The 27,216-nt window shown below is 50.0% G+C and overlaps 1 protein-coding gene across 1 annotated transcript; it reads right to left on the reverse strand.

The window, feature by feature from the left end:
- Positions 1-27,216, reverse strand: LOC107189623 (PR domain zinc finger protein 16-like). Its single transcript, XM_015578190.1, has 8 exons — positions 27,168-27,216; positions 23,352-23,741; positions 22,700-22,899; positions 10,613-10,744; positions 9,275-9,401; positions 4,288-4,387; positions 2,083-2,239; positions 1-2,001 (listed from the first exon to the last, which is right to left on the reverse strand). Exons 1-8 carry the CDS (start codon positions 27,214-27,216, stop codon positions 1-3), a joined length of 3,156 nt encoding a protein of 1,051 aa, XP_015433676.1.

The raw sequence follows: 27,216 nt of genomic DNA on the forward strand, positions 1-27,216 counted from the left end.
CTATGTAGAGATCTCGATCACCGGCTCCGCTGTGTTGTTATTCAGCAGTTCTTGCTTTTCTCGTAACTTTAGATCGTACTGCGACGGCGGTGGTGTGGTTTCCTTGGTTCCTACGGGCGATAGGCCGTCGGTTTCGTCCAAAGGGGACACACCTTCCTCGCTATCCTCGTCCTCGTCGTACTCGGTCTCCATTTTCGACTCGTGTATTTCATGCAACCGACTGGGCAGGTAGGCGGGATGATGAGGCAGTCCATAGCCGGCTTCGCCGCCGTATGTGACTTTCCCCATGAACGAGCGGATCTCGTCGAAATACGTGTCCTCCCGTTCGTTCTCGTTGCTGCTACCCGGCGAATCGGCCACCGAAACGACGCCACTACCGTCGTCAGCCTCGTGCTTCTTCAAATGTCGGTCGAGATTGGTCTGTTGCCCGAAGCATCGCTCGCAGAGGGGACACTTGAACGGTCTCTGTTTGTCATGGATGTTCCGGACGTGTCTCTGAAGATTGCTAGAGATGCTGAACGATCTCTCGCAGTATTTGCATTTGTACGGTTGCTCGCCGGTGTGCGTGCGCAGGTGTCTGGTCAGATTCGCCGACCTGGGGAACACTTTACCGCAGAATTTGCAGGAGTAACGGTCCTTCATCTTGCCATGAGCGTGATGATGATGATGATGGTGGTGCGGCGCGATCACGGCCTCTTGGAACGGTTTCACGCCGGGGAATGGTCCAAGCGGCGGTCTGGCAAGCAGATCGAATCCTCCTGGCCTTGCGCCGCTGAGTCCGTTCATAAGGGTCCCTAAAAAAGGAAGTCCCCGGGGTGGTCCGAACGGCGGTAACGCTGGTAGCAGCCTGGATTCCGGTGTGGCGCCCCCGGGAGGCGGTGGGCCACCTGGAAAACCTGGAAAGGTACCGGTTGGTCCGCGATACATCGCCTCCAGAAACATAGGATGGATCGGTCTCGGGTAAGCCATATGCGGTGGTGTATTGGCAGGTGGCCGTTCGGCGGATAGACTGGTTCTTATGTGCGAACTGCAGGGCAGATCTTTAGCTTCGACTTCCATCGGCGTGGATGTGTCCTCTTCGTGTTTCGAGGTGTCTAGAGGGGGTGGAACATCGTCCAACGGTGCTGGAACGGGCGAAGGACTGTGTCTCTTCCTCTCGGCGACGCTCGGGTTCATTTCCTGCTTTCTCGTTTGAACTCTAAGATCCAGAGGCTGATCCGTGGTTTCCTCGTTCGTGGTCGACGAGACCATCTCGGAATCTATCTTCTTCTCGTTGGTTCTGCCGATCTCGCGTTTCTTCGCGGGATCATCGTCGCTCTCCGGTGTCGGCTGGACAGGTGGTCTGGCAGGTGAGGGCCTGAACGAGGAGGTGGCTTCCTCCGCGGTGGATGGAGACACTTTGCTGTGTTGCGGCAATACCCTCGGTGGGGTGAAACGTTCTTTCTTCGGACTGACGCTTCGTTTCTCGACTTCCTCGAGCTTGGATGGAAACAGCAGCGGTGTATTCAGAAAATTCGGGGCGTTCGGAAAGATGCCTGGATAGGGAGCCATCAGACTGGGCGGATAAAAGGGTAAACCACCCGGGAGACCGACTGGTGGTCGGGGATACACCAGGAAAGGGCTTGGCCCGGAGGTTGGTAACTGCGACATGGCGCCGGGCGGACCGGTCGGCGGCGTTGAATCGCAGAATCTCTTGTGCTTCGACAAGGACGTGACCGTGCTGAAAGACTGTCCGCATTTAACGCACTTGATCTGCATACGACAATCCGCGTGCATGCGTTTATGCCGGCATAAGTTCGAGAACTGCGTGTACGCCTTGAAGCAGACCTCGCACTGGAACGGTTTCACGCTGCTGTGTATGTGGGTGTGCTGTTTCAAGCCGGAACTGGTCGCGAACGTTTTCCCGCACTCGGTGCACGCGTGACTCCTCGCGCCCACGTGATGCGTTCGGATGTGACGCTGCAGGTTCGACGGATCGGTGAAGACCTGAGGATTGTCCGACTGTTAGCGAAACTTTGAAGATGTTACTCTGGAGGGAGAACGTGTCGGTTGGATCTCGATCGGGTCAGAGATGATACTTACCTTCGGACAGTTCTCGCAGGGATAGTTGCGGAGATCACCGTGCACGATCGCGCGGTGACGTACCAGAAGCGGTCGCCAGGCGTAGGCGCGGGGACAGCTGTCGCAAAGGTGCTGTTCCGCCGGGTATCTGTGACAGGTTACCAGATGGTTGTCTAGCCTGAAAAGAGAACGACGAGATAAGAGAATATGATCGACGCTCGAGATGGTGTTGCGTTTATGAGAAAGATAATCGAACGAAACGAAAGCGAGGAACGTGAATTAAAATCTTTCGTGGTCTGGTACCGAACGAGTTATCCGTGTTCTCCATGGAATCGTCCTACGATGGCACTAAGGAATTACTAAGATCCAAGGAATACCTAACACTTTCTTTCCGGCGAAAAATCCTCGGTAGGATCACACCGAAATCTCGTTGCTCCTCGTGTAAGAAACTTCGGATGTAATCGATCCGGGGCAGCGCACCGGCGAAGACTGCGCTCGGTGCAGTCGAGGATGATGACTAAGTGACTTCGGTAGCGCGGCAGCGGACAACCTCTCGCGTAATAACAGTCGTACGCCTCCCTCCCCTGAAGAAGAGGGTGGCCATCGTACGTATAAACACACACAAACCAAACGGAGAAGCAGTTTTGTTGCGCACACACACGGAATGGGTGTGCGGCTTCGTTCCTCAGGGGTGGTGTGTCCGCGGAGGTGGTCAAGCCACGGGTTATGGTCACAGGATGTGCCATGGTGTGCGCCGGCATTGATTTTACACCCTCGAACACACGTGTGTCGCGTGAAACCTATTCGCGGTGAGATAGTAGGCTCACGGTGACGGTGCGCGGTGCCAGATGAGCTGCGGGCACGCGACGACGCCTTCGATGATGCATAAGGGGACGGCCGGGCTCGATGCAACCGAATGCGGATCTCGCGCGTACTTTATTGCGCCACAACAGGTGACTCTGCCCGGGCCACCAGCCGAGCGACACGGAAGCGGCTGGTGTTGCGGCTTGTCAAGGGACCGGGAAACAGATGCCGGAACGAGACGGAATGAATGTCCGAGATCCGACGGTGCTATCGGTTAACCGAGAAACAAAAGAGTTTGTTTCATTGGCGGTCTAACGAAGGTTTGTCCCGATGGTCCGAGAATCCGTATCGAATTTCAAGATTTCAGTGATAAGTATTGTTGGGGATCCAGTGATATTGGATCGTGTCAAAAAAAAAAACGCCATGACTGCATCGCGAGTTGAATTTCTTTCGACGAGGCGTCTACGAGGTAACAGAGGACGCAGGGAGTCAGTCTTTGCGCCCACGTCACGTTGAACAGACGTCCTATTGGTTATGGATGATGTGTCAACAAGTATTATGAAAGTTTAGATATCGTTTGGAGTTCATACTGGAAGCATTTCACAGGTAAACGCGGTTGCAAAAGGAATATATTTGTTTTCAATTAAGAGATGGAATCTCGACGAGCAATTAAAGCAACACGTGCTTCGATACTTCCGCGTGTTTCGTGAACGTCGAATCGTGGGAAGGAATCGGCGGCCCAGTAACGCCAACTTCCATATGGCGGTATACATCGGTTAAGCATTTGACTTTTCGTTTAATGGCGGCAACGCAAACAGCACCCGACCCCTGAAAAAGCTATCGGGTCGACGCAGCTACCCCCTCGAAAATAGTTCGCGTGCACGAAGGCCCCCCTCTTTTTGTGCGGAGTGCAGCGCTAACGTTCAGATTTCGAGTGGATAACGCGTCGTTCGTTCCTGTGTTTCGACGATTAATGAATAATTTATCCACGGGAATCGAGCGACCCGGCAATTACCAGATTCGATGGTTCGATTATTTATGAACGTTTGAACTTCCGACTTTTGGGTCACTGTGCTAACTCGAACTCTGCCCGGAGGAATATGTTACGAGAACGAGTCGTGTAATGAGTTTGATTCGACGTCAGCGTGTCCGATTCAGGTGGCGATTTTCAACGATACCGTTCGAAAAACGTGTAATAACGTATCATGAATCCTTCATGAATCGAGCATTTGTATCGTCCGATCGAAGATTTCTCCGTTAACGAAGGGCATGGATGTATAACAAGACTGTTTCACGTCGATAGAACTTCAAAGGGATCGAAAGTAACGAAACAGGAGGATTGATCTTTCGTTTCATTCGGTTCAGAATCAAAAAATAACTCAAAGGAAACTTCAAACGAGAGATTTCAAGGTAGGTACTCACAGCTCGATGTCTTGGAACGGTTTGTCGCAGACTGGGCACCTGGTCTCTCCTTCTTCCTCGTCCTCTTTATCCTCGTCGATGGTTCCGCTGTGTTGCGAAGCTGCAAGCACAAAGAAGAAACGGTTCGTGAAACCGCGCTGATACCGCGACCACCGCGAGACACAGGGTGGAAGTCATAATTCCGTGTTGCAGTTTGCGACGGGCCGCGCGGCTCTATAAATTACACCCCCGAGAACGATGATACGTGACCCGTCGCGGTGTGGGCGAATTACGTGATCGAGAACTATGCGGGGGCCAGTGGAGAGTGGCGTGACAAGTGGATGCCAGGATTGTTCCTGAATTATTAAATCAAAACGGCACTATCGTTTTATCCATATACCCTTTCAACTCGCTGTGTATGTGTGAGGCTTCCCACGAACCCATAATTTCTTTTCGTTCGACCTACACTCTTCTACGAGGAAATGCACTGAAAGGAACTTTTCAATAATGAGCCTCAGGCCAGAACCAAGGATAAAATGTAGTCGATCGTTAGAAAAAAAATTAATCGTCACGAAGCGCGAATAACTTATCGTCTGCTTCTTTAGTTTACACGAAACGTAACTGTGTTTGACAAACGATCGAATGTCAGACAAATGAAGTAGAAGCTTCGACACGATGACACTGCACCAGAAAATACCTTTTCCTCTCGTTAATCGGTCGCGATGCTGCAGTCAACGAAGACAATGGACACAATGATGCACCGGTTAGCCCGTCGCACGTTGTCCGCGAGTGAAAACGCGAAGGGGGTGCCCGGGACCGCTTCCCATTGGTAAAAGCTGAGTCGGAGCTCGGCCAATCGCAGGTGAGTCTCCGTTTGCCCCCTGCGGCCTCTCTTCACCCCCGACCAACAGAAGCAACGGCAGGTAAAATCAGAAGCCCGTGAACGAGACGGCGCTGAATTTTTTTACCGTCGGAGATTCTCGACTGAACCGAGACCAATGGTATTTTTTAACATTAAATTTTTATTCAAAACAACAAAACGCACGATTGAATGAATACCTGAGAATTAAAGTCACACGAAAGATCGTGCTAATGTTTCTAAATGAAGGTTAAACCTATCGAGTAAAATGATCGAAAGGTGTATACGAGCGAACTTGCGACGATAGGGGAGGAAAACAATTGGCCAATCGATGTACATTGATCGAATTATTAACCAGACCGATGGTAAAATCGAAACCCCACTACTCGTCCTCCAACGGTTATTTAAATCTGCCGCTACACTTGTCCCAACCATATGGTCGGACGATGGCCCCCAACGGACCTTCATGGGAACCGGGCACAGCCCCTACGCCACCAACTACGCCCCACGCCACGACTCAAACCCCCCATAGAACGTTAATCGTTCCTCCATCCACGACTAATTTGAAGCGGCACGCCGTGAATTTAAACAATAAAGGATGCGGTTAACCTCGGGATCCGCTAAACGGAGTCAGCTAACCAGTCTTTAAGAAAAGAAAAAAATCGAAAGATAAATAAACATTTAAGGACCGTGGGTAAAAAAAATTACGTAAAGAATTGAAACATGTGAAGTCAACATAATTCTGAGATGTATAAAGTCGAATTTCGAGGAACGGAATGAAAGATATTCGATCGAATTATTCGTAAAGTCGGAATTGCACCATTGTGATCTAATAATCCTTCGTTTTTTTTGGCGCAAAATTAGAATCCGTAGCATCTAGGAGCAGTAGCCGTTAGTTTTGCGATACTAAAAAATACCCAGCGGAATGTTACATTGTGGAAAGTCAACAGGTGGGATCTACCGGCTACACCCCCTGCAGACGCGTCAGTTGGCGGTTGTATGGGAAAAAGTAACGGAAATCAATGTTTCCGTGACATCCACGACGGACCAGGATCAAGTAGATCCCCTCCCCCCCCCCCCCCCAGAAAACTACCGTGCTACATTGTTACAACATATTCTTACATAGGCCATCGGCGAACACGGAATTTTCATCGGCTCGCGTAAAACAAATATTTCTAGCACAGTTTGCGACACAAATAATTCACTACCACCGGTGAACTAATTGCGTGTTACAGAACGTCAGATGAGCGTACACGATACACCGGTTGATTGATAGTGAAAAGGTGGAAATTTTAATAATATTAAATATCTGATTAGGTCATAGAGTAGTCGTGCACGCATTTTACCCAACTCATTCTGCCACGTTATAAATACACTCCTGATTATCCGTATTCGCAATTCGTGCTCCAGATTCACGGCTTACGCGCGCAGTTTGTATACATATTTTGCGGTGAAGGTGTTTCGGGTCCTTTTATCGAAGTCGTTATCAGCTGTCCCACGACCGGCTCACGGAAAATTCGCCTCGAAACGACGGACGAAAGTCAAACGTCAAACAGGACGTATCATTAGTCCCCGATGAATCAGATAGGGTTGCAACGTGTCACGCATTTTCGTCCGCGCCCTCTGCGCGCGCGCGAGCGCGTGCCACCCCCTCGGAAAATAGCGTCGCGTGCCCTTTTATGCGCGCGGATACCCCTTTTTTTTCCAGGCGGTACCCTTTTCTATTTTTTTTCCTCTGTCTCTCTCTCTCTCTCTCTCCCCCTGAAGGCCGCCCCTGAGGCCAGGTTACGCGCGTGTTAATCTACAATACCAGGCCATAAATTATCCGCGACCCTAAATAGAGCCATCGGAGGCGAGATGATGCGTCTACTCGGTGGACGGAACGGGAAGAGCATCACGGGGACCCTGGTGAAGGGTGGACGGGGAGGAGGAGATTGGAAATAAAAAAAAAAACAGGCGCCGGGAAAAATCAAAACCATAACTCACGTTAACTGCCGTCGCCAGTTGCATCTACGCCCCTCACCCCCGTCCCCCACCGATGCACACGCGCTACGCGCGACGTGGTTTACCGAATCGTCGAAAAAAAATTGCGTCTGTCCCCGGATCATAAAACGTATAGCTTGTCGTTTCGGTACCGGAGGAGGGGGGTAAATGGAAAAGGGAATTGCATTCGTGACAACCGTTTCTCTATATCCTCGATACGGTATGATACGACATCGATGGAATGGAAAAATATCTGGTTAACCTACTTGCCGAGAACGTTAAAATGCGTGGAATTTGTTTTTTTTTTAACTGAACCAGCTTATGTCGAAAATGGGATTTGGACGTCATTTCAATGCGGTTGTATGCACACGCGCCCCCATTAGGCATGTTAAAGCGATTCCATTCGCGTATCTGTCCCTCGGTCCCTTTTCTCTGTCTCCCCCCTCTGTCTCTGTCTCGTAAAAAAATGATCCTCTCGGGGGAGACAGGGTAGAGACATCCCTCGCAATAGTCGCGACAGGGTGTACACCGTTTGTTTGACATCATTATTCTCGCTACACGCACCAGCTTGCCGGAGATTTCGCGTGAAAATGGCCCCGTTGGATTAACGACAATCCAGTTGTACCATCTTTTTTCTGTGCTCTTTATTATCAACTGCTTTGGGGGGAGACACGATCAGAGGAGAGAAAGAGTCAAGCGTTCTAATAAGGGAATCTTATTATTTAATTAGAAGAATTGTTATATTCGATTAAATGGTGAAACGGAAATTGGTACGAGTGGCAAGAATTCGTCGGTAATCCCCGATTCCCCGCACGGACTTCCGTAATTATGAATAAACATTCGACGGAACCGTTGGAGTACCACACTTCCGGGGGCCTGCCTGTCCGTTGCAGGCTAGTATGGAATAAACTCCGTTCCCCCGTCGATGATAAAGTTACAACAAACGAAATCTTTGAAATTTTAATTGGCCCAGGACGGGGGAGGGCATAGAGGTGGGGCGGCGATTTAATTAAGAACCAAGTCGCTCCGGCCACGCTGTCTTCAATCCTACACCCTCTTTGCCGAGGAGACATTTACGAGTCACGGAAATTACGGTGAAAAATCGTCGGAGAATTAACCGTAGACACCGAGCCGAACTTCAACGATAATCCCGGTTTTAATTACCGCGACATCTGGGTGTCGCTTATAGACCCCCGTCTAATCTTGCGCCTAGCAACCATCCGGATTCTGACCATCGCGCCAGGAGTTACAACCAGATAATTGTCGCGCAGTCAGGCGACCTGGGGGCCACCCCTCTTCTGCAAAATCTCCCGAATATTATTCGTTCCTATCGTGGCAACGTAATGAAACTTTGGAGACGAATTGGCGGGTGTTCACCGACTTTCTCCCCGTTCCAAATTTCAAAATTCTCTAAATAACAAGCGTTCCCCAAGCCGCGATTCACGAAAATACGACGAAAATAAGACTAATGTTTTATAGCGAAATTTAAAATGGCACGAGACTGGCCTGACGCACACACACACGCGCGGTGGTAGAAAACGCGTCTATCTCGAGATAATCAGCCCTTATTACCCAACAGAACTGGGGTTAATACGCAACGGCCGACCAGGTGAATCACGCCAGAATCACGGGTGCATGACGAGCAGCAATTCGTGCAATCAACGATTCACGATTTAACCCCTCCTCCCGTCACTGTCCTCCCTCGCATCAGCGCGAACTCCGCTTTTCGAAGACACCTGCCCCCTCCCCACACGGCTACGAAAATCGTACGCGATCCCCCGCGCAAGTGCGCACGAGTCAGCGCGATGTGTATCGGCCCGAGAAGTCGTAAAGCCAGCCTGCCACCGTGTCGGCCAATCGGTTGTACTGTTTAACTGGTCTGATTATCTAGCCGATTGCCGAGGGTTTCCGTTCTCGCGTCAGTTGTTGAACACGCGTTTCACAACCTGGTCTGTCGAATCTATCGACCTACGGCGATTCCAAACAAATAAATAAGTGTACCTATCAATGTCTTTTTTAAATTCGTTAGCATGAACGAGGCGTCGATCGATAGATATTTGCGCAGGGGATCCAAAGGAGTAGTTTAACGGCCTGCAATAACGCGCCCGAAGAATAGAGGCCACGGATCCACTTCCCCGTGACAAGATCGCAGCGTTTGATACTCACCGGTCTCTCGGTCGCTTCTGTCCTCGGTCGTATTCTCGCCGAGCATGTCCTGTAGCTGAAGAGGTTCTCGAACGCCGAGAAGAAGCTCTTCACCGGCCGCTATGCCCCGCACCGCCTCGTACACCATCTGCGGACAATTACACCCTTCAATCCACCGATCCCTCGCCACCTTTCACCGCGAGAATGATCTCGCTGCAACTACCGAGTGCCGCTTGAAACGAATACACCAACAACATGTTTGGGCCGATAATCCGTGAACGTTACGGAGCAGAAGTAAGAGAGTAAGGTCGAATCATCGAATCGAAGTCGTAATAATTTCTCAACCCCCCATGTGCCCATTAAAGTCTCGCTTCCGCGCGACACGTAGTTTACATCGAAGTTCATAACGTTCGAAGAGCAATGAAAGGATCTTTATGGTGTCGTCGGGAGGCTCTCACCCCTCCGTCTCCCCGAAAAGTCATTACAACTGGCGATTCTGCAGGACTCTGATAGAGCGAGCCACATCCCCCATTCCCACAGCGATTGCGAGCGGGGGCCGCGTATAGGAAGTCGGCGAAACGACACCCCGTGGGGTGACTTAATAACTAAACACCCTGTATACAACGGAGCTTAGGGCACGCCCACGACAACGCGAATACCATGTGTCGGGGTTCGCATAGATAGAGAAACGAAAGGACGCACGACGCAGGGTGTGAACCCCGAATTGACACCGTGACCTCGATCTCTACCGTTCGACCTAGGTTTGTTTTTGGAGAATCGAGAAATAGAAAGAGTAAATCGAGTAATCGTCGAGATCATCTCGTCTATCGATTCGATGATTTACACGAAATTTCGATACGTGGAATAAGAGCTTCGATTGAATTTAATCAGGCGATTCAGAAGTGAAACGAAGCTAATCATTCGCCCAGTCAGACGTATATCGCGAACTTGGTCGCAGTTTCCACGTTCCATCGTCGCTTCGTTAACAGAGTCACGTAACCGGTGGAGCAGTGTAAACGGTGCACATTTTTTTTTGTATTAGTTTCACCGGCACACGTAATTTCAACAGCGGACTGCCTCTGACACCCTGTAATTATTCGTTCCTATTAAATGCAACTGTCGATCGAGTGTGTCAGTCGCGCTAGGAATCAAATTTGTAAAACGATCGACGGTGGTATGGTTAACGCGAGTTGATACCCGAGTTGTGAAACAATTACCTACACACGGGAGGGGTACACGTGCTGCATGGAGAACTGTTTTCATTGGACAGAACCGGAAGTTGGTGATCGTTAAACGAGAATCGACGACAGCTAGAACGGTTCTGTCGATGTTAAAAATACCGAGCAGATTGTTAATTACCTGTCCACCGATGAGCACGTGGCGCATATTAACAGCGTGCGGACTGCTGGTGCTGCGTACATATTTCAGCCAATTATTCGTTTCGTGGGACGCGTCCAACCAACCCCTTACTCCGCTCCCGGAGGTACGAACCTGAAAACAAAATACGCACGTTTTAAGTCGAGGAACGAATGATTTTTATTCAAAAACGATCCTTCACGCCCGACAGTATACCTACACGGATGAAATGTGAAAAAGAAGTTCGTTGGTCGCGAACGAACAATAAGTTTCCATCGGGGATGTAACACGCCCTTGTGCACGTGCGGCAAATAGTTTCGAACGAATGTGAATTTCCGCAGGCGAACCGCAATGTTTTGGATCCGGGACATTGCGTTTAACGGACTACCGCCCACGGATACGTATACATATATATCGCCCTCTCATCACCCTTGCTCTCTCGTTACGTGGCCACTGTTACTTCCCGCCGCAGCATCCAATAGGGGTGGGCTGTCTACCCCCCGTACTTTTAGGGCGAGACAAGTGATTTTTTCAATTGTCTTGCGCGAGGCCGTGCAACGCTCCGAGACGCTTGGCCGGCCAAGCGTCTCGCCCTGATACACGCCCGTGGACACCCCGCCCTTCGTCGGCCCTTCCGACTAATTCTCCACCTCGACACCCTCTCTCGTCGTCTCACGCTGTAAACACATTTTGCACTTCCACCGAGAAGCTCGTTCTCTCTTCGTGTTTCATCTGCCAGAATCGCCTGACGCACCACGAACGTACCGTGGAATTCCATCTTTTCTCATTTATTTACTGTCCTTCTTTTAAATCTCATTTTATTCAGTTCCTACTGTGGAATCTATAAGAAATCGAGATCTTGTAGTTTAAAGTTTCTCGAGCGTTAAATGCATCGCGCGGAACGATTTTTCGTTGTGTCGATGGTAATAAGATTTCGTCGACGGTTCAACAATGTCCGGACACCGAACAATCGGACTAGGTACTCGACTAATATTGACAATTGTTTTGAGGTAGAAGCGTTCCTAGATTTGCCTGCGATTCTCTCGGACCCTTATCACAGCCAATATCTAAGAACGCTTCGGCACAGGCTTCCGACCGTTGGTGGTGGGCTTTATCCTACCACCTGCCGGTAGTGAGTGCAACTAGCTGCGCCCATAAAAATCAATGAATCTCGCAGGTGGATAAGCGTCTACCTTGCAGGTAAGTAATCACGGTTACCGAGCACCCGAAGACGAAGAACTGTTCCGAGACGGAGTATTTACTCACGCCTCGACACTTTCCATTACGTTTCGAGAGACGGTTCTATACTTCGATGAGAAAGGTTTCAACTTCGATCAGGCTCGAACGATTTACTCGAACGTTGAAGTTCGCCACTACGACGACAGAGAAAAGCCGTGTATTCGGAGCAAGAAAGCAGCGCGCCTCGACTTCCGATTTCGGCGACATCAATGATTTCTAGGGCGACACACTCCGTTCCGTCGAGTATCATTGATCAACCGTAGGCAAGCTCAGGTAGCCCGGGAAACTGGTAATACCTTATAATGCGGGAATAAGAAGTGGGACAGTTTGGCGAAAAGGAACACGAAGAAAGAGAGAGGCGAGATGGCCAGGATTCCCTGGGACCCCGTTCATAATGGCCAGTTTAGTTGCTGCGGGGGCCCACTAAGGACCGTTTCCGGAAGATGGGCACGAACGAGCGGATCACAATGGGACGTCTCGTCGTGTAACGCGACAGATTAGAATCTCTCGCCAGTGACACCTTCGACAATGATGCGCCCGAAAGCTCGTTGGTGCGGCAAACGGTGCTTTTGGCGAAGTAAAATGGAAACTTGTTAAAACTCGGGCTTTTCATCTTCAACCTTTCGGCGACCCTTCTGCCCGTTGTAAAATCAATCGTTCCCGTGAAAATCGATCTCCCATTTCCCTTCGATACATGTGTTTTTTAATTTCAGAATGGTGTGATTCAGTTTCTACGAATGGAAACCGTTGATGAATCATTGGTTCAGATTCGTCCGGAGCTTCGTCCCCGTTCTGCTTTCGTCATTGACGGTTTTTGGAAAGGAGGCTCGTGGCTGGCTGTGAAACCTCACAGCGGGAACTTCCAACGCTTTGTCGGCGCGCGCGGACATGTGCTAACAATTCGTCGGACAGATTTGTCTAGCCGTGGATCACGTTCATTCCCCCCATAATCGTCGCACAGAAGTGTGGCGTGCTTCTGGGTTCTGGGATCTCCAAAGGTTCTTCCGCTGCAAGCGGAACGCGCATTAACGACGAAGATTCTTTGAAAGTCGGACGAAAAAAAAAAAAAAGAAATAGTCGAAACTCTCTCGTTTCTCTGCGCTCCTTATTCCTGTTCCCTTTTCATTTTCCATCGAGTGGCGGCAGAATTAATTGGAAGCCGCGTATTTATCTCGGCACAATGGCGACGGACACCGGCGCGGGAAAATGATTCAAAGGGTGTACAAGAGAACTGGGAAACAGCCGCGGGCGAAGCGGAAACAGACGAGAGAACGAAGGTAGAAACGCAGAGAGAACGAGAGAGGGAGCGAACGATGTCGACGAGCGACACGTGAATAAATTATAATTGCATGATTCCTTGAGCCTCTTTGCCGGCACAGCGTAACGCGCGCGCGCGCGCGCGCGCTCGCCACCGCGAAATTGCTAAAATTGGCAGAAATTGCGCGACCATTTTAATTACATCCCCGCGGTTTTCACACTGATTTCTCTCTATGAACTTTCATGCATCTCCGGCTGGTTCTGGAAAATCGGCGCTTAGCCGGGTGCTTAGACGTCAGCGATGATAATTGAACGGCAACGCCGCGGTGATTTTAACGACGCAAGCCCAAGGAAACAGCGGAGAAACGGAGAAATTACGGAGGAAACGTTTTTTTTTCTTCTTTCTATCGAATCCCGTTCTTGGCGATTTTCCTAGCTTCGACACGAGAATAATCCTTGCAGAACTGGGATATCCCCAATTTGTTCGTTCGTGCGAGGAGAAAGGTCCACCTTCCCGGTCATCTGGCGAAAAAGGGATGGAAGGATCGAGGAACTATCCGGGCTGGACGCATACATCGGGGTTGATCTGCAGGACACGCGGTCAGGATGAATCCTCTTCTCGTTCAGCCCGGCATGGGGCCAGCAGGACAGCCGTGTCGCACAAAACACGCGATCTCCTCTTTTCCCCCTTTTGTAACCTCACACCTCCAACAAAAACGTGGCCGACGGAAAGATCGTTCGACGTTCGTCGGTCTGGGTTTTACCGAAAATAGCCCCACGAGAAAAGAGACGGCAGACAACGCCGCGCGGCAGATCCTCGTGAATTCTCGTGAATGGACCCTCATAATCGGGCGAGGTAACGCCGTCGTTTTTCGACACATTTCGAGGGGATCAACCACGGGCTCGATCGTGATCTTTGCCGTCGAAGACGACGCGTCTCTATCAGGGCAATGTAATGGCGCGAAGGGGACGGTGACGTGGAACGTGTCCATTCACAAATTAAGATATCGTCGCCCGAAGCTATACCTGCGATCCGCCTGCCGATCTTTCGACGATCCGTTGTCGGTGTGACGTCAAAGGCGTCCCACGATCGAAACGATATTGTAACTCAGAGCGCAGGAGGCGAGGTTGTATTTTATACGAACGAACCGGGAATAATTAGTTAATTAGAATATTTAGAACGGGAATCGTGTAATTGAATTTATTTAACGTCCAGAAATATCTAGACCAGAGGCGAAACAAAAGAGGGAAGAGTTAAACGGGCGGGGGATTAAATGAGCGGCATTCATTGTCCCCGGTGGAACTTACGGGAGAAAGAGGGAGAGAGCGTGTTCAACGTGGGACAAAAGTTATGAATAAAACGGATCGATAGCGTATGATAGTCCCCCGTGATGGCCGACGCAAAAATGCTTTTAGCCGACACAGCGTGTCTCCTCTACCCCCGCGTTGGAAAAACCCATCACCCGACTTTACCCGATTCGTCAACTTCGAGGCATCGCGGTGTCGAAGCGTTCTCAATAATTTTACTGAGCGGGTCGCGTCGATCGAATTCTCAACGGGATTAAGATCGAAACATACACGGTGACGTTCCGGTCACGATGGTAACGGTGATTAACGTCGCCAATAAGAGGTCGAGGTCTTCGACGAGTTAATCGTTGCGATCAACAACGTAGATCATACCCGGGGACAACATACACGTCATTATCGTCGTGTGACGCAACAATGGCGTATCGAATTTCATTTTCATCCCCCTCCCCTAGGTTCATCGAGGAGAAAGAGTAGGGCCCACGTGAACGCATCGTGCGCCCCGGCGAATTTCCCAGAGTTTCCAGAAATTCGTTGGGCGTCCCGTGGTAGGAGGGGAGAACGAAACGGTCAATTATCATCCCCTAAATAACAGGACTGTTTACGATTCCGTGCGTCGTACAGCGCGAACGCAATCCCCCAGACCGAACCCGGCATTAGCCGTGGCGACATCTTTGCTTAATTTCCTCTTAGTTTAAAGCCTCGATCTGGGAGGGGGGCGGGAGGGAAGGAACGAGCCGTAGACGATTCACAGCCACCGATGGAGCCTCCTGCCAGTCTTAGTTGCTCCTTAATTAATTTCCAGGACGAGCTCCCGCGCACGTCCATAAGCACGCCGGTCTGTGGAAATGGTGTACGATCGCGTCCATCGATCAGGAGAAATTTCCAGGGACCGATATCAGCTCCTCGTGGAATCATTTGCGAAGTTAGCTCGAACCAGGAAACGAAGGTTAATTGCATTTTTGCTCACTTCAATTGTTAGGATATTGGTGCTTAGTTTCACGCGTGAAGCCTGAATCTTAACGAAGGAAATCAGCTTTCTAGGTTTGGTGAATGAAACAATGAAATCTTTAGCGACGAGTCTTCGTCGAGAAGATAATAAGAAACATTCGAACGATTTGCTTCAAACCCCTAGTGCTTTCCTGGATTCATATTTCACCCCGATTAGATACATATTTTCTCGTACTTGACCCACTTGACTCGTAGCAGGAAAGTAATGCAAGTAATGACGAGGCAAACGGTGCCCTCCGACCCGTGTCTAACGCGAAACAGATGCCACCCCCGACGTGAACGCCAACTCGAACCTCTTTCGCCCCCCTCCCCCTTCTAGCGTTTCTAAGGGAAGCTACCCTCGACGTATCTAGGCGGTATAAATTATATCCAAGTCGCGTCACTGCCAGCCCCTTACATATGATCGATCATTAGAGTGGGCCCAGCATGCCAGAAAAATTTGCCAAAAATCAGCTGATTCGTTTCTGCTACAGACCGGAGCGCCTTTCACCGCAGACCCTGAATCGTGTCTCCGTTCCTTTCGCCGCCACCAAACGCCATCAATAATGATGTTTCCTCGTTTGACGAATGATCGCTGTGGGCTACTGTAAAATTAACGGAACGGTTCGTTTCCCGTCAGCTGGATTTTGTTTCTTAGAAAACGGTCGCTGCTGTTTGAAACGATCGGCTATGGCTTCGAACATGGACAGCTTTCGACTCCTCGTTGAATATCGTGGTAGATTATTCGCGGTTCTTTGGATATTCTATTTATTTAACGTGAAATATCTTCGTTGCTCGGCTCGGTCGTTTCTCCATGGAAGTGCATCCCGACTCCATGAATCCCTCTAGAAACACGGGGGACAATTAAGTCGACGTCGGAAACCGCGTACCTCAAGCTCGCCCAGTGGCGTCGTGATTAATGCAAGCCGCCTAACGGAAGGCACACACGGAACGCCTTCAGGCTGCAGTGTATTCCTGTGTATATTGAACTTGGGCTGCCTCCCTGAACCGGACAAGATTAGTTCGGTCATTGTGGCGAAACCTGCGCGCGCGCCACTCGTATGCATACAGACACACACACACACACACAATCTGTCAACCTGCGAGGGTTTGGCAAATTCTGCCAATCTCGGGTCTAAGTAGATGTACGCGCGAAATCACGCGATGGATATTCAACGAATCCGCCTGAATGGTTTCCATTAATCCAGAGGATCAAGCTCGCCCTCCTCGGGGCCACGGATTGGCTCGATCCGAAGAAAATTTCCCATTGAACCGGATCAAACGTCCCTGTACGTATGTTGCAACTGTTTCCTCTTTTTTTCCAACGAAAAACAACGACTGATTCCCACTGTTGATTGCCTGTCGATTCGCCGTCGGAATTGAGCTTACATTTTGAATGCATCGACACTGTATTTAATGACAGATTCGTCGATCGACGATGGCGGAATCATTTCGAGAGAAAAGCCACGTTGGACTAACTGGCCATCGTAAATCCAACGAATATTCCCAGCTCGAGCAATTCTTTTGGCGTCGGTGATTCGTCGGATGTGAGGGAGTTTTTGAAAATTCGGTCAAACTGAAATGATCGTTTTCGTTGAACCGGTCGGTGGTTCTTGACATAGCATTTCGTAAACTGGAACTACCTCGTTACCGCATCAAACGCCGGTTATCGTTCGCATTAAGGGCGTGAATTCAACTGCCGAAGAGTCAGATTTCCCGGAAGATTTGGAAATTTCTCCGGGCGGGGGTAGTGGTAATCACCGCAAGGTCTCGGCGCCCCTTCTAGCGTGTACACCCCCCTCTCCAGCCTCCCAAGCGTAACAGTCCCGCAGATCCGAGACAATTGGCGGCACATCAAAGGCGCCGATTGTTTCCCGTAAATTATAACCGGGAGAGCACTTGCTTGACTTCTCGTTATGAGTTGGCGAACAAGTTCAATTAAGTTCACACCGGGCGAAGACGAGGAACGGCTTCCTACACACACGGAGGCCCTATCCGGCGTCTGCACCGCCATCAACCCCATGGAACTACCCAAACGGTAGGAAACAGAGTGAGAGAAAGAGATAGAGAGAGAGAGAAAGAGAGAGTAACAAGGGGGAAAGAGCAGCAGAGTGTGGTGACAATGAGAAACCAAGAAGGCAATGCGTTTGTTATCGAGTCGCAAAGTTTTAACCACCCCTGTAGGATTCAAACGTTTCAAATTCGTGACACCGTCCCCGTCTTAATGATACTCGACGTTGAATAAAAACTATTTAACCGATACTGGATGGGGGGGGGGGGGAAATTTAATAAAGTGTCAGGAAAGATCGAAGCCTTCCCTCGTGCGGCAGGTCTCGTGCTCTCGGTCCAGGAGGGTAGTAAATTGTGTAGCGGGTCGGTAGGTTCGTGCCGGTCGAGGGACGAAAGGACCAAGAAGCGATGTCTTTGAAGACGATCATTCCGACGACGCGTCTCCATTGTTCGAGACAGCCGGGTCAGCCTGACGACCGGGCAACACGTGTCTGTTATGTCTATTATCGACAGATAGTGGGGTAACGAGCGGACGAGATTTATCACCCTGCTACGTTGCCGGAGCGCCCCACAGAGAAACGAGAGAAGCCGAGGGATACGATCCTATATGGGGTGGTGAAGCGAGAGGAGAGAGCCGGGTTTACAGCTGGTTTGACAGAAAGAAAGGCCAGTTAAAGCCTTACGATTGAATCCCGTGCGACACGATCGTTTCGGGGCTCAAATGTACACAGAGCAAAACGAAATTTATCGGATCGCGGGGACACGTGCTACGACGATATCACCTAACGCATTCGCGCGCGCGCAGGGTGAAAGCGGTTCGACAGGACCACCACGGAACTTTTCTTGATTTTCAAAAGTCACGAGAAACCCGTGTATATTCCTCCGGGGTGAAATGGAGGGTTTGACCAAGGGGTGAGACCGCGTCGCGGAACTCGTTCGCGGTGAATTTAAATGTCAAAATATACCACGTTAACGATTCGGTATGCACAAAGCTGTGTCATAAGTTTATTAACATAATAGGAGAAGGTGCGGGCCGCGAAACGAAGCCCGAGGCAGACCCGTCAATCAAAAAACCCGATCCTCGAGAAAAGGGCTAGTTAACCAGTGACCCTTGCATTCCCGTCCTTGCGAACGATAACGTATGCATGCCTCGGTGCATAACCGAACGAAACTCTTTTCCAGTGCCATTGTACCTACCCCGGGACGATTCTTCGCGTTCCGTTGTCGCTGTACGAGTTCCATCGTCGCGCGTTTAGAGTTAAATTCAGGGCCGTATACCTCGAGGATCGACACAGACCGATGTAATAAATGCTTACATTGGTATTTCAAAAATTCGTTAAACGTCGGAAAGAAATTGCGAAGGAAAAATCCGTAATTCGTTGTGCAGTTTTCGCAGTCAGAGGTTGTGAAATTATGCAGTAAGAGTCGATAGAGAAATATTCTGTTCTTAATGAAAGGGGTGCGAAAATTGGGTGGTACGAGACTGAGTCACCCCCTTGACCGGTGGATTCGCATAGATGACCAAGGGGATCTTTGATATCCCGGCACCGTCTGACCGTACGACAGGCACGACAATGCCGGATATTTCCCCGCGTCACTGATTGTCACTTGTTTCCTGCCGATTCTCCACCCATCGGTACCTCCCCCCGTTCGACGCCGCGGTGGTCACCTTTTTTTACCCCTTCGCCGCTTCTTTCTCCGGTTACAGAATATTCAAGAGACGAAAATCACCGGCCGCGCGTAACCCTACGCCTTGAGAAACCGAAGGTCATCGAGGCGCGAGTCGCCTAGGAACACCTTTTCTAGCGTACCGATTCGCGAAACAACGACGACAACAAGGAGCAGAGGAATGTGCGCAAAAAGACGACGTAACGGAGGTGCGTATATATACGTCGTCGTTGCGACTCACGTAACCCCCGTTCGAGTTAATAAGAAGCGGGGCTTGAATCGAGGAGGAAGAGAAGGTGGAGAAGGAAGGGGAGCAGAAGGGCGAACGCATAATGTGGCTCATTGTCGAATCACTTCCGGGGCTTGACCTCCAGCAACGCCCTAAAGACCAGTTCACCTGGACAATGTCCACGAATAATGGGCACCGGTGTTACGCATTGTGCGGCCAGGGTACGACGGACACGTCGATTGTCTCCGGATACGTACTTCCAGATCGCGCAGAAATTTAATAATATCGACAATACAAACTGCCACCCGGTGGCACCACCTACGTTTCACGAGGATCCTTACGGAAGAGCCCTCCTCTTCGCTGGAGAGCGATAGGCGTGTAAAAGTAGACTATTGTGGGGGGACATTGTTATTTCAATGAAGATCGTCTCGACGAAATCCGAGAAGGGTGCGTAATACGTTCATCGACGACGATTAAGTAACGTTTTTCAAAGAGCTTCGAAGCCCAGGAATAGTGATGTGGGGTGGGGATAAAACGACAGCGCGCGAACGTTTCGTGATGCACGGGGTCTCTTTCCTTTTTGCCGGTCCGTTTCGTCTCAATTATGGAGAATCGGGGTGGTGGCTCGTGCGGTTTACGCGAGGACACGCTTTGCCCGGGAGTCGCCATTTATATGATTTGTCAGCGACATACGCCGCTAATGGCTCAGCCTTCCAGCCGATTTGTCGAAAAAGTGGTCCCGCACGATCAGCGAGGCGCGTGTGCCCGCTTCAATATGAAAAACAACCGATCTTCCGCTCTTTTTTTCATTCTTTCTCTCCCTCGTGGCTGCTCGCAAAGCCAGCCGGCATTCGCTCTCCTCGAGGGACGTCGAGAGGGGCCGTCAGCGATCACGCGGAAAAATTGACGATGCTTCCAATATGCCGATGAGCGTGTAGCGCGTAGAAAAGAGAGCAAAACCCGAGGTGAGTGGTCGGTTTCATGCAATCGGACGACCCTAGTGTCCCGTATGGAAATAGACGTATTAAAAAAAATTATGGAGAAATCTCAAGAGTCAGAATGAATGGGAAATCTGAATTATTTGTCGTTCATCGAATGACATTGTAAGAACGAAATAGGAAAGATAACGGATGTAATAAATGCCGCAAGATTGATCATTTAAGGCGAGTTGTCGAGATCATTCGGCAAATTGGAGCGGCATACCCTCGACGCGCTGGGGTCTCACAGACGAGTGAGCTAAGCCCAAGATTGGTTTAGTCGCCACGAAGGCACGCCGCGAGTCGGCAGTTCTGTGGATCACGCGTCACCGAGCAAAACGCAACAGGAAGAGAGGATGCCCCCCTCCCTTTTGGTTGCCTTCCGTTTTCTGCTTTTCACCCTACTTGGAGGATCCGAAAAACGAGGCCCGGCCGGCGCGGCAGGTGGGGTAGCACCGATACCTCGAATATCGCCCTCCCTTCGTTACACGCAGACATCCACAAGCTTCCCTCTTCGTTCTAGTTCAGGTGTGTACGCGCGGCGAATAAGTGTCCACGAAATTTGGGGAAAATGTACGGATTGAGAGCTGTTTCTTTCCCCTCCCCTCCTATCCGAATCTCCTATTGATGCAACATGTCTAATTCCACTGTATCTTCTTCGTTATTTCGATTTGAATAGAGAACGCGCTATGTATACTCGATATATGCGATGAATCTCATCGATTCCGTTGATAACGGTTTATCAATAATTCGGTAGCGATCGTTTCCCCTCCGTTCATCCGGTGCGCGAGAAACCTCGGCTCTTTCGCCCAGGGAATGTGAGAAAAGGATTAGGATTAGGGGATAGCGTGCGAATCGAACGAAAGGGATCCCTCCTAGATTTCTCCAATTTCAGAAAAAGGATCACGCCTGTACCGTCAACCGTTCGGGTTCGTTTACCAATACTGTGATGTAAATCGCGTCTCCACCGAATTCGGCAACTTTTCCTACGCTCCGAATAATTTTTCCCCCCTCCCTCGAGAGACGTATACATTTTCCAACGAATACACTCGATCGCTTCTCTCTATATACGTATATCTGGACTCGATTCACATTCCCAAATACGGTGAGAACTCACGTGTTAGATCTCTGTCGCGATGTTTTCTCCGGGTTCTGCGCGGCCGCTCGCACGTTCACGCGCGTGTGGGGTTGATAGATCGGCCCGACGAAACGAAGGGGGTAGTTTGGCTTTAATCGATCCTGTAATCGCCGGCCCGACAGTTGGCCCCGGCTGCCTTTTTGTCGGCAGTTAGATGGATGGCGCCATTTACATTTTGTCAGTGCGACATGCGCTAACGTAACATAACGCCGCCGCTATCATATCTATCACACCCCCGTGGACCTACCGGTACGCAGCCAGAGCCTGACTCTCGATCTCCGGGGGCTATATAATCTCTCGTTTTATAATGGGCAGGCGTTTTTCGCGTCGAGAATACGACCCCGGCGAAACGATATAATCAGAGAAAATTTTATAAATTACAAAGCATTACCGGTGATTTTATCGTAGTTCGAATCTGGATCAAGTTTTGGATATATACGCGAGCTATCCTTCGTCCGACAGATTCGAAAACCGTGGACTTTTGCCAACGATTTCACGGGCTGTTTCGTCAACTTTGACTCCGTTTATCGATTTTACGGTCGACTTAAGAACGTACGGCCGAACAGAGACGTTTCCACGAGTGAGTCTCGAAAGGAATTTCTAGAATTGGTACGTGAAAAAGAGAGAAAGAGAAAGAGCGTGTGTGAGGGAGAGAACTTTAAGTTCGAGGTAAGCCAATTGACAGATCTGTCAACATGGATGACACCTTCGACGAACAGACCGACCAGGTGCCCACCGTCGAAACCAGGAGACGATTCCGTCTGTGTCCGTTTCCCTTTTTCTTTCCTCTCTCTCTCTCTCTCTTCGTTTCGTTCTTTCTCTATCGCACAGTTTCCCATCTTCGGCATCTGCCGGATAATACCGGGGATTATAGCAGGAGGATAGCAAGGCCCACTGGCACTGGTCTCGGGCAAAGTATTCCTCCACTGGATCCCGAACCATAAACAGATCGATCATCTTTCAAACGGTTCCACAGGAACCCCGTGCGAGATGATATCGCCTGCGTAGTCCTCGGTTTTGCGGGAAACCCTGAATCGCGGGTTCGTTTCCGAATGTAATTTCCAAAACGATTACCGTTCCAATCCCCGTACAATTTCATCGATCGTTCTCGTAACCGTATCGAATGCGGAGCCTGGTTGATCATGCATCGAATACTCATGCTTCTTCGTTCACCTGCGTCCCAGGCCCGTTTTGGCAATCCCCGGATAGTGACGTTTCGCGACAGCGCGGCGGGACACGATAAGGATTCTCGCGTGATGGAAAGAAATACAACTCACCTCCCACGCGTAACGGGGGTTGAAAGGCTCGCTCGCCCATTTCCCGAGGAACGGGCCGAACCTCGCGCCCCGTGGAATGTCCTTTCGCGCTCGCACCTGAGGACCGCCGGGCGACGTGCCTCCCACCTCCACCTCCGGCACAGGTGACACCCACTCGTGACTCGTTTGCTCTTTCTGCTCCTGCTTCACCACCATGTCCTCTGTGATTGTTAAAAACAAAAACCAAAAGAAACCAGAATTACCAGCGAATCTAGGTATTCACGAGAGAAAAACAGAAATTACCACCAGTCCCCCTATCGAGAATAAAACTTAATTAGAATTACGATCCCGAGTGGAAATGATCACAGGGGTTCGCACAGCCACATCGTAATTTCGAAAATTAAATCCTCTGGATAACCGAGCCCTCGTGACGACCGCGATAACCTACTATTCTAATCCGGACACAATTAAGCCCGCACGTCTCGCGATAATTTACGCCGTAATTCGTAACATTAAGAGACCCGCGGTTGACCCAGTATTCTAATTTACGCAATTAACTTCCGACGCGTGGGACGTGGTTCGAGCGGTAATTTTCTACAAAAAGAGAAGGTTAAAAAAAAAAAGGAGAAAAAAAAAGAACAGCAAGTAAGTCGAAGAAGTCCAGTTCACTCACGGTACGATTCGTTCCTATACGGATCCCGCGATCTCGAGTACTCCTTTCGATCGAGGTTCTTGTCGCTGTAGTCCCACGAGGCCTTCTCCTCGTCCCTGGACGACGGTGGCCTGTTGTGCTGCTGTTCCTTCTCGTAGCTCTGCTGTTTGTCCATGGCAGGTGAGTAGCCCCGCTGATAAGCCGGCCTCGATTGCGGATTGTAATCCTGCGGCACGTCGTGGGCGCTGGTCGCGTGAAGTGCCTTCAGGTCTCTGTAGACCGGATTGCTGGCAGCGGTGTTGCTACCGCCGCTGCGGATCGACCCGTTTTCATCCATTTCCGTGTTCTCGCCGATTCCGCTGCCACCTCCGACCGGCGTGCCGGACGTCGACTCGCCTTCGTCGCTGCTTCCTGGAACATAAGAGGACGTCGTCCGTTTAGATAAAAACACGAGCTTTCGCGCGACAGATCGTCGTTCCTCATCCGCAGATCAAAGAAGCAACGTCAGGATGAGGGTTAAATATTGAATTGCCCGACCACGGATTCGCTTCTTTCTCGCCGATTGTCCCGAAGGTCAAGCCACTCCACATCCACGGGACGAGATGCATTCGTGTACCAAGGAAACCGGGAAGGGGCTGGAGATTACGTGGAAGGTGAAAAATTCAATTTACCCGCGGTGATTTCCGCGTGCCGAGACTCCATCGACTCGATGGAAACCGAGGGAAAATGTTTCTTAAACGCGACCCCATCGATTGGTCGTTCCCAAGGAAATAGTATATCCGATCCTGTCGTAATGAAGCGTACAGCTCCGCAACCAGGTGGACGGCAATTTGAAGTGAGAGAACGAAGTTGAAACGCGATTCGATGCACACCCGTGGATATTACTCCTCGAAGCGGTCGTGTATATATACATATATACTCTGTTCTCGGATCTTCGAGACAACGGAGTGGAAGAGGGCGAGAATTATCGTGGATTTTCTGGAGAAACGGCGAGTTTGTTTGCCAAGACCCCCGCCGTTTTCCCTTCACGGACTGGACGAAAATCCTAGGCACACAAGGACAAGTGGCAATCGAAGAACACTATCTCCTCGGAACCGTCGGTCGTTTTCATAGTCACAGCGCGGCGAGTGTGCGATGCGACAGCCCGAGCCAAGGATGTTTGACGCGATAAGCCCAGAATTTTATTGTCCCTTCCACCCTCCACTACTCGCCGGATTTCGATGCAAACAGCTTCGCGATCCAACCTCTCGTAGACGTTGTCCAGCCCAGTAACGTCCAATCGAAATGAGTATACTCACTTTCGTTATATTTATATTCAGCGAGCGATGCTTCGTTCGAAACTTCCAACTCCCCCTCGACCGTGGCATACATACATCATACACATACTTTGTAGGACCGTCCTACGAATCTGGATTTGTTTGTATAACTCCGGACCGGATACGACGGGCCCTTCTAATACCCGACTTATCGTTGAATCGAAAGATATCTATCCCCCGACGTTGTATCGGCTATCTAAAAACAAACTACGAACTATACGCGCGTCCACAGAGTGACACGGAGAGACCTGCGACGATCCAGAGTCCTCTGCAAACAAGGTGTACAAGCGGACCCCGTGAATCCGCTAGCTAGGCTAAGCAAATTGCCGACAAGCTCGCAGGTGTACCCGAAACGGAATGTATCGTGGTGGCCCGTCGAGGGCCACGGTGTACTTCATTTCGCGTTGTCGATCTTTTACGATCCTCCACGACGAGCACACGATCCTCGAATTCACGCGCCGCCCCGTACGACACACTATACGTTCCGCCACTCGACGATGGAATAGAGATATCTCTGTCGGCCAAAGACGACAACGAAGCGTGTAATAAAAATGTGAAAAATATCAATTTTGCGACGGTACGCTTCGATTCCATTCTAATCGAGAAAGCAAACACCTGACGGATTAAGGATCCGCCGAGTTATGCCCGGCGCGGACCAGTCGTAAAATGAAACTGTGATCCTGCGGAGCGGGCTAATCGACACGAAAACGCCGGAGACAAACGATAATACAGATATCGGGGACGTGCGCGCGCGTGTTGGCTATGCGGGGAATGATGATGTCTTGCACCGATATCAACGGGCCATCGAGCGAAATCTCCGGGATCCTTTAAAAATAATCGTAAAGATACGATTTCGGAGCCTGAAGTGGAGAGGTGGGGGCTGAAGGAGGGAGGGATAATCTCACGGGTCGACGACGACTTCGGCCTCGATAAACGGAAATCCGGTTCGAATCGATAAAGTAAACAAGATTCCGTCGACCGCCGTACGTTTCCGCGGACGATCGTAAAGCGATCCCAAGGATGGGGGCTTATAGAGACTCCCCCGGATAGGAAGCTCCCGGGATCCTCTCTTGTGCAAGTGGTCGGATACGATACGATACAACAACAACAATGTTTGGAAAACTCTCGACGATTCCAGGGGTCTTTGACTTCTGTGGGACAGACGAGAGTGCTCAAGGCACTTTCTCCCTTGACAGACCTACGTGTATACATGTACTTGTTGAACCATACCACGCGATATTATCCCTGATGATAGCGACTCGAGAGGCTTCAAGCGCGATTAGAGCTAAAGTGCCGCCGCTCGAGGAATCAAAATTGTGCTCGTGGGAAGACCATCCTGACTCCTACGTGTTTTTTTTTTTTTGTTCGCCTAGCCTCATTCCCCTCGGGTGAACAGGTTTCAACGATTAAAGAGTTATTCACGCGTTTGTCCTGCTGTTTCGAGGAAAGGGTACTCCAGTGTACGTAATTAAGTACCTCTGTTTTTCTTTGGGCCGTAATCGCGGACAAATGTGTACCTGCACTCTTCTGAACAGCTTATTATCATCGATGATCAATAAACGTTTTCAAGACAGGGGAGAGAGCATGTCTCGTAGCTCCAATTGAACTGTCCTCGCACGGAGCCAAGTGGTTCGTCCGCGTGAAATCGGAGAACTATCAGGGGCAGGGTGGGGGGCCACCACAGATATTTCTCGACGGATCCCGGAAAAGATAATTAAGCAAATTGGCGAGCGAGCAACAGGGTGTCTGAAGAGCGATTGTACCGTGTGTAACGTGTTTTACACGCGTGTAGACCGCGTTCCTCTAACCGCACAGGACATCCTGAGCGATACGAAGATCCTGATGGAATACGCGTATAGTAATGGTTCCCCCATTAACTTCTATCGTTGAAAACAGTACGAGAATCAAAATGTCCCTTCGTGATCGTCGCATAAAATCCACGAATCGAGGTTAATTGGAAGGGACGACCGTGATAGAATACCATGATAAGTAAGTACTACGTACGATAGGACTATCAGCTTGTCACGGAATCCAGACTATTTAGATGGCAAATTGAATTGGGCAAACAAACGAATCTCCGCCGACTGGCTTCCGGCCAAGTCTGCGGTTCAGAAGATACGTTTTCTCGTTAATGTAAAATTAAAACAGAGCCCGGAAAACTCGCGGCACGAGATAATAGAAGTACCGGCAATGATTGTTTTAAATGGAAAACTTGGATTCCCCGAAAGCGTTAACGATACGATCCATAATCGGCCGATTAGACAGTCATCTAATCGAAACAGAATACGATAAAAATAGTCGCGTAACCAGCACGAATCTCGCGATATCACTGTTATTTCCTGCAGCCAAGACATAAACAGTCTCACGTCTTATCGACACACTTCACCTTCGATCGTCTGTAGTATTAATTCGGATACCTCTCCGCCGTGTGTATGTACGTATCCTATTTAAATACCGACACACTCCAAAATTATATCCAATAAACTGCTATCATACGTCACGAAAGTTTTGCGAAACTTACCGTTCATCTTGTAGTCGACCATGGGTCGCGACAAATCGAGACAGCTCAT

Source organism: Dufourea novaeangliae, unplaced genomic scaffold (assembly GCF_001272555.1).
Source record: "Dufourea novaeangliae isolate 0120121106 unplaced genomic scaffold, ASM127255v1 scaffold165, whole genome shotgun sequence".
NCBI lineage: Eukaryota > Metazoa > Arthropoda > Insecta > Hymenoptera > Halictidae > Dufourea > Dufourea novaeangliae.

Bases quoted from the DNA above. Each gene is read 5' to 3' on its own strand.
- LOC107189623 (XM_015578190.1), bottom strand. From the start codon at position 27,216: ATGAGCTGTCTCGATTTGTCGCGACCCATGGTCGACTACAAGATGAAC. The intron at 22,900-23,351 runs GTGAGTGAACTG...TAACAATCACAG, and splicing joins GTATAGGAACGAATCGTACC to AGGACATGGTGGTGAAGCAG. The intron at 9,402-10,612 runs GTAATTAACAAT...AATTGTCCGCAG, and splicing joins ACGTGCTCATCGGTGGACAG to ATGGTGTACGAGGCGGTGCG.